The 7,937-nt window shown below is 35.3% G+C and overlaps 1 protein-coding gene across 1 annotated transcript; it reads right to left on the minus strand.

The window, feature by feature from the left end:
- Positions 1 to 447: 447 nt before the first annotated feature.
- LOC126694220 (protein transport protein SFT2) lies at positions 448 to 7,019 on the minus strand. The gene is made up of 4 exons (XM_050390308.1): positions 6,620 to 7,019; positions 1,568 to 1,835; positions 1,333 to 1,437; positions 448 to 753 (listed from the first exon to the last, which is right to left on the minus strand). Exons 1-4 carry the CDS (start codon positions 6,829 to 6,831, stop codon positions 643 to 645), a joined length of 696 nt encoding a protein of 231 aa, XP_050246265.1. The 5' UTR covers positions 6,832 to 7,019; the 3' UTR covers positions 448 to 642.
- Between the last annotated feature and the right edge of the window lie 918 nt (positions 7,020 to 7,937).

Consider the following 7,937-nt stretch of genomic DNA (forward strand, 5'->3'; position numbering starts at 1 on the left):
TGTCAGAATGCAACATTTAGCATAGACACCTAGCATTGCTATGATTTGAATTTTATTGTTAATACTGAATACTCCTGGACCATCCTACAGATATGCAATAGAAACATCCCACCCCCCCCCCCCCCCCCCCCCCCCCAATAATGTTGAGCAACAGAACAGAAAAGCCTTCCAGTCCTTTTAAGGGTTAGCTTACATACATGTTTTTAGAACTTATTCTTCTAGGTACATTGTACATTTACCAACTGTCAGCAAATAAGTTAATAAATTTTTGGCAAACGAGTTAATCCAAAGCACAGACTAAAATGTAAAATTCTTTGACGTTATTTTTTGGAGTGTATCCAAAATGAATTTTTTTTAAATGTTACCATTCAGATGGCTGTTTAGTTCAGGGTAGCTAAAACAAAACACACTACATCTCACAGCTAACAATAGAGTGAGGACAGCACAGAATAAAATTTGATCATGTTCTTTTGCTTTTATCAGGAATTTTGAAATTTTCGTATTAAATGCATTGCAGGCAAAGTACATCAATCAATCAGCTGAGTTCTCATGCCATTCCAAAGTTTCTACTAACACTGACAGTGATCTAAATTAAAGTAAGAGATATACAAGTCAGCAACCATAAACAGAGCAAGGTCAAGGTCACCTTCCAAAACATCTCATTACTGAAGAGGTAAGAGCAGATGAGAGGAATTTCATCCCTGCAGATCCACCAGGGAAGTATGAAATAGCATAGTACATGAGTGCGAGAACCTGCAAGTTCCATGGGAACATCAATTTTGTTGTTCAATTGGATAACTTAATATCTTCACTTTTAGAGTTAATTATCGATTATCGATTAGTAGTCAACATATACTATGTCTTGGTAGAAAAAAGATGAAGATATTACAACTAATTCAACACCAACCAGAACATGCACAACTACTTCAATAAAACAATGGTGAAAATATAACCAACAATTACAGGAATGCAAGAACAACAACAAAACCAGGTCCAAAGGCCCAGTAAATCAAAATATATTCTCTCTGTCCCATATGGTTTTTGACTTTCCCAAATTCCATTTACTTTATTTGAAAAGTCAAAATAACTTTTTCAATTTTTGATAGGATACCCTTTCATTTTTATTTTGATAGGATACCTTTTTCATTTGAGCTCAAATTAAACAGGGTAGTTTTGGAAATCTATTAACTTGAAATCTTAACTTTTCTATTTGAAAGAAAATACATTAAATGATATTCCCATAAAAATTCAGATCTTCTAAAGAGGACTAACAGCATGAGGGAGTATAGTCTATAGAGTAAAGATATAAAAGGGAGTCATGAAATTAGAAACCTGAATCACAGAGAAGAGCACAGAGAGTATGTAGCTGTGAAGCACCATGGAAACATATATGGTAGCCACCATACTGCCTATAAATCCCAATGTCAAAGGAAGTCTCTGGATAAATAACAAAAATACCACACAGAAAAAGTATCAGACAACATATTAATATTAAGCTGATAGTCTGTCAAACCATCAAAGACCATGTGGAAAAGTAAATCATAGGTATATAATATAGCAGATATACCTCCTTTGATGACATGTGTGCAAGCTGATTCGATGGGCCTCTTAATGCAAAGAATGACCCAATAATAAAGCCACACCCAAGGGTAAAGCATATGGCAAATTTCTGGGGCATTAGCACCATGACAGGAAGGAACATGGTAAATGAAATGAAAACAAAGAACACCCCAGTTGCCAGAAGCAAACCAAAATACATAAGTGCTTTTCCAGAAGGGACGGCACTAGTGGCAGACTGTAGGTTCCCAGGTAGTTCTCTCACTCCTTTAGAAACCCTGAACAAGTATCAAACAGCGAATGCATAACTAAAAAATAACAGAATTTACATATTCCCATGTTTCTGCTAAAGAAAACCTATCAGTATGAGCCCTTAATTCAAGATCCTGCCCAATTTTTCTTTCACCATTTTGTAGCCACACCATCCAAAGCTCAAGATTTAGTTGCTTCACCAATTTTTTTTTTTTTTGATAAGTTCACTAATTATTATAATTATGACAGAATAGTACTGGCTTATTTTGCTGAAGTTCAGACTGAGTAAAAAGAAAATGAGATGACCCTCCTTTACACTAATTATAATTTTTCATGCTACATCGTGTAACTGACATGAAAAGGAATTCACGTACGTACTTAAGAATGGTCGTTTACAGGATTTGGGATCCTATATCATAAAGAAATTTTATGATAGACTATATACTATGAACTATATATAAATAGAGCAGTCCCCGCATATTTTTGATGGAAAAAAAAAAAAAAAAAATACGAGGTGTTCATGATGATGAACACAGAAAAGCAATAACAGAAAACAAAGAAAAAAGAAATCAAGAGGCTATTCTAAGAGAAGAAATGAACTCTATAAGAGAAGAACAATCCGTAAAACCCCAGCACCAAGACCAAACAAAAAGACTACGCTAGCACAAATCTTTTAACTCAACCAATGTCTTCTCAATTTCCTCAAAGGAGCGACCATTTCGTTCCGTTTGTACAATCCACATCAAACAACCTGAAATCAAATTCCAAATATCTGAATTATGGTTCCCAAGCCAATGACTCCAACAAAATAACAACCCCACCACAAAGCCTGGCATGACCCATTGAATACCAAAAACCTAAAGCATAATCACCCATAAAGAGTGTACTGCAGGACAATGAAGAAAGAGATGATCCACAGATTCCCCATTATAACTTGTAGCCACCGCATATTATACAATTGGAAAACCCATCTCAAGCTAAAAGCATGATATCATTCACTAAAGCCCAATTATGATCCAGGCTATGTATAAATAGTGCAGTCTACATATATTACAGAATAGGAAAACCCATCTCAATCTAAAGCATGATATCACTCACCAAAGCCCAATTATGATCCGATCAACAGAAAATGAGTTTTTTTTTTTGATAAGTAAGAATGATATATATATACAAAAGGCTACTCCATGCAAGAAAAACATAGAGCAAACCAGAAAATTACAAGAAAAAAAGAAAACAAAGAAAATACATAATAGAAAACCAAACAACAAATTAATTACAAAAGAGAAAGAGAGCTAAGAAAAGAAGGGAGAGAATCACTAGTCATGAGTCCCCAAGCCCGAGACCAATCAAAAAGAGTTCTACTAAAAGAAGCAAGCATCGGATCACCGGAACTATCCAAATCCTCAAAAGTCCGTCAATTCCATTCCTTCCAATTTCCAAAGGCACCATACTATGCACAACGGAACTAAATTCTAGATATGAGACGAATGCTTCTCCAACCAATTCCACCAGCCAAAAAGTAAATCTAGAATCAATCTAGGTATGACTCACAACACTCCAAAAGTTATAAAACCAAAGCTCCATAACTGATAAGCCATCTCGCAATGAAGAAGTAAGTGGTCCACCGTCTCCCCGCAGTGTCGACAGATAATGCACCAGTCCACAAAATCCAAGCCCCTCAATCTCAGGTTATCAACCGTTAGAATCTTATTCCAAGCTACACACCAAACGAAGAAAGAAACACGTCTAGGGACCTTAACTCTCCATATACCTTTCCAAGGAAAGACAACTGAGAGAGAATCCCGCAACTTGTTATAATACAATCAGATGTCAAAATCCTCATTAAGCTTCAACTTCCATCTCAACCGGTCTCCAACATCCATTGAAGGAATATTGGCTCCCAAGATACGAAGAAAATGCAGTCCTTCATCCATCTCCCAATCATTAAATTCCCGAATAAAACGAACATCCCAAATTCTTCTATCCTCCGCCCCTTGCCTTGACGAAAAAGCTTCTACAGAGGCCTCCCTATCAATAGCAATACCATACAGCCTCGCGAAAGCCACTTGGAAAAGTTGATCCCCATACCACCCATCCTGCCAAAATCTTACTCTATTACCCAACCCAACAACAAACTGAGAATTTTTGCTAAAATCCTCCTAGCCCACTCTTCCCCAAACTTTGAAGCTACCACCCTCCTCCACAGTCGATTCTCCTCTTTCACAAACCACTACAACCATTTCGCCAATAATGCCTTATTGAAAGTAGTAAGTTTCCTTATACCTAAACCACCGTTGGCTATGAGCGCACAAACTTTATCCCATCCTACCAGATGAGTCTTGCTATCACTTCATAAAAAATCCCTTTGCAACTTTCAATTCTATTAGCCACATAAGTAGGAATAGTGAATAGCGATAGAAAATAGGTAGGAAGACTAGAAAGCGTACTCTTAAGTAACGTCAATCTACCCCCCTTAGACAAATACAACTTCTTCCACCCAACCAACTTCCGCTCAATTTTTTCCAAGATAGGATTCCAAATTGAAGGAGTTCCACCAGAGCTTTGGTAAAGACAACTAAGTAACGTCAACCTACCCCCCTTAGACAAATACAACTTCTTCCACCCAACCAACTTCCGCTCAATTTTTTCCAAAATAGGATTCCAAATTGAAGGAGTTCCACCAGAGCTTTGGTAAAGACAACTACCAAACCTCTTGAGTTCATGAAAGTAGACATCCTTACATACTCCTCACTGCATCAGTTATAAAATTACCATCCACCTGGGTTTATATGATTACTTTATGTACTGGGCTAGTGGCAATATAATATGTTACCTTTTTTTGATAAGCTATAATATGTTACCTGTTAACTAATAATTATAGAGCAACGCTATAGGTCCAGAACTGAAAAATTCAAACTTCTAACAGAAGTCCTTCACCAAAAATTCACATTGAGTTGACTTCCAATTCTCAGAAGTGCACCATGTCCAGAAACAATGCTTTGTTTAAATTTTAAACCTTCCATATAACGGTGTAATAGATGCTCAATAACTAAACATATCACAGCTACTGCCTAAATTAGAAATGAGACATAAGCATGGGCATCTCTTGAGAGCAGTTTATTGATGAGCATGCCTCAACAACAACATAAAATGACTCAGAGCACCTAGTCTAAATTTAAGACTTCTAACCTAGTCTAAATTTAAGCCTTCTGACATTTTATGAATCACCTTATTGCTAAAGGCATATACCCTTTAGAATCCACAAGTTGGCACTATCTTTCATCCAACATCACAATTAAATTTCTAAGTGCGTGAGCTGGCCTTGCTACCAACACTGTCTCCTTCAATATGTAGCACATACTTTCTTTGCAATTACTGTTAATCTGTGAATTTAGGAATTAAATCTCTAAGTTGGTGAGTCAGTGCCAATTAAGATGCCCATGCTTTCTTTCGGCCATTTACAGCAAAGGCCACGAAGCAGCTTATGAATTTAAAACATAGGCACGGGATCAAGTAACACCTAATGTAACATTTTGTTAATGTTACACAACTTACAACAATTTATTGGATTAATATTTTGAAATCCCACCATCGAATTATATGTTATCTTATTCTTAACACACATGCCAAATTTCTTGTTATCAAATATTATTTACAATCCAATCCATAAACTCATGTTTAGTGTATAGTTTTGAAGTATATAATTTTTATTATTATTTATATATGAAAAAGTTGTTGATCTCTGATTATCTTCAATTTTGAAAGCATGAAGGGTATAAGAAGATAATGTGACCCACATATACACTTCCTTATATGAATTCATTCATATTTGCACCAACATAATGAGAAATCAGGTAACCTACTTATGCCTAAAACCAAACACCCATAACTAGATCCACCTATACATACACATAAACATATCTATGTGTGTGTTAACTTTCCTATATTAGTCCATTCATACTTACACAACATAATGCAAAATCAGGTAACAACTGTAACATGCTATGCCTTACACCATATTGATACTTTTTTTTTTATTATTAATTAGGGGTGGGGGGATTTGAACTTGGATGTCTCCATGGGAAACACCAGGAGGTACCAACCAGTTGTGCTACAAGGCACTTGGCAATACTTAAAACCAAACAACCACACCAGATCCACACACACACACACACACACATACACTCTTTCTTATATTAATTCACTCACACTTATGCAACATAATGCAGAATCAGGTAACCCAACTATGCCTTACACCTTCTAATGCTAAAAACCAAACAACTGCAACCAGATCCACCTACACACAAAATCTGCAAAATCAAGTAATCTACGTTCATGCTACAAGACTCCACTTAAACATAGTCTAAAAGAGGTAACTTGATAGACAATCTAACCCCAATTTCTAAAGAGCTGATTCTCAGACTCAAATCTGTTACACATCACTTGGATAGAGGACACTTGCCATCACACCAAGGTACAACATATATTCATGCTTACTCAACATAATACAAATTCAAGTCACCATATATGTGTACTTTTTTCTTATATTGAATCATTCAAACTTACTCAACACAATGCAAAAAAATCAGGTAAATCTTGTATTGATTCATTCATACTTACACAACCAAAATCCTAAAACCAAACACCCACATCCAGATCCCACACCTACATACACACTATTCCTCATAGTCTAATCCATTCATACTTACACACTATTCCCCAAACCCCAATACAAAATACCCAAAAACCCATAATTCAAAAAGGAAAAAAACAAAAAACCCATAATTGAGAAATGAGAGGGATAGCTTACACACTGAAAGTTCCGGAAACGGTGTCGTTTGCGGACCTGACGGCAGATTCGAGATCGAAACCCAAACCCAAATTAGAGCTCTCCTCGGGAGATTGAGCAGCCGCGTAAGAATTCCAATCTGCTAACAGAGACGACGAAGGCTTTTGCTGCTGCTCTTCACTGTTACTGCTGCTGCTGATCCCAGAGAACCATCCTTGCGCCATTTTCTCCATTTTGGTTTTTCTAGGATCCCAAACAAGTGTATAGCTTTTATGGGAAAGTTTTGGTTTTTTGAAATAAAAATGAAAACGTTTTTGTTTTGGTGTTTTTTTAAGTATTAAAATTGGTGGGTTTTCTGAGATTATTGCTTTGAAAGCAAAATGATGCTGCGGTTGAGAATAATTGTTTTTGTTTGTTCCATTGTGTAATTTGACTTCGGAATTAAGCAAAAGCAGTGTTGTTCTTACCTCAAACGACACCGTTTTGTTTGGATGTAAATTTTTTTTTTTTTTTTCCTTATATTAGAAGATCCTGAATTTTTTTTTTTTAATTTTTTAATAAGAAAGATCCTTGATATATTAATATAACGAGTTTATAGATAAACTCCTCTTTTATATTTATCTCACCCAAAAAAAAAAAAAAAAACTCCTTTTATATTAATGAAATTTAACTAAGCAAATCCAGATGTATTTAACAATGATGATTTCTATATGGGAGATATTCTATTGAATATATTTAGTAAGAGAAAGAGAGTTACAAACAATAATTAATTAGTGCTTATCAAAAAAAAAAAAAAAGTGAAGCTTATCAAAAAAACACTAATTAATTATTTTGAACTCAATCCTATCATGAATAGTGATCTTTTTTTTTCTCGAGCCATAAGTAGATAGTGAACAAAGAAAATGTCAAGTTTAAACCATAGATTTAAAACACTACAAAGTATGTCATTATCCTTTCTAAAAAAAAAAAAAAAAGTATGTCATTATCTTTGAACTATCACTTCAACAATTAAAACTCAATGACCAGTGAATTTAAATGACATCTTCCAGCCATGGAGCTAAACCGATCTATACATACCAAACCTCCCTTTTGCCTAAAGTCTTGAAGTGCAAGGTCCTTGTTTTTAATGCATGCTTTAGCATAAAAATCAACCTTTTACATTACAGAAATCCATTTACTTTTACCAGGACTTATAGTCCATGCCATTCCTATCTATGAATGTGTCCGTCCCAAATTATTTTTTAAGTACATGAATTGGCAGTGGCATCTTACTCAGATTCAAATCTAAGATATTATTACACAACATTTCAATTAAATTTCCCATTTGAAATGACACACG

The sequence above is a fragment of the Quercus robur genome, chromosome 8, assembly GCF_932294415.1.
Source record: "Quercus robur chromosome 8, dhQueRobu3.1, whole genome shotgun sequence".
NCBI lineage: Eukaryota > Viridiplantae > Streptophyta > Magnoliopsida > Fagales > Fagaceae > Quercus > Quercus robur.

Bases quoted from the DNA above. Each gene is read 5' to 3' on its own strand.
- LOC126694220 (XM_050390308.1), bottom strand. From the start codon at position 6,831: ATGGAGAAAATGGCGCAAGGATGGTTCTCTGGGATCAGCAGCAGCAGT. The intron at 1,438-1,567 runs GTATATCTGCTA...TTATTTATCCAG, and splicing joins CACACATGTCATCAAAGGAG to AGACTTCCTTTGACATTGGG. The intron at 754-1,332 runs GTTTCTAATTTC...TGGAACTTGCAG, and splicing joins TGCTCTTCTCTGTGATTCAG to GTTCTCGCACTCATGTACTA.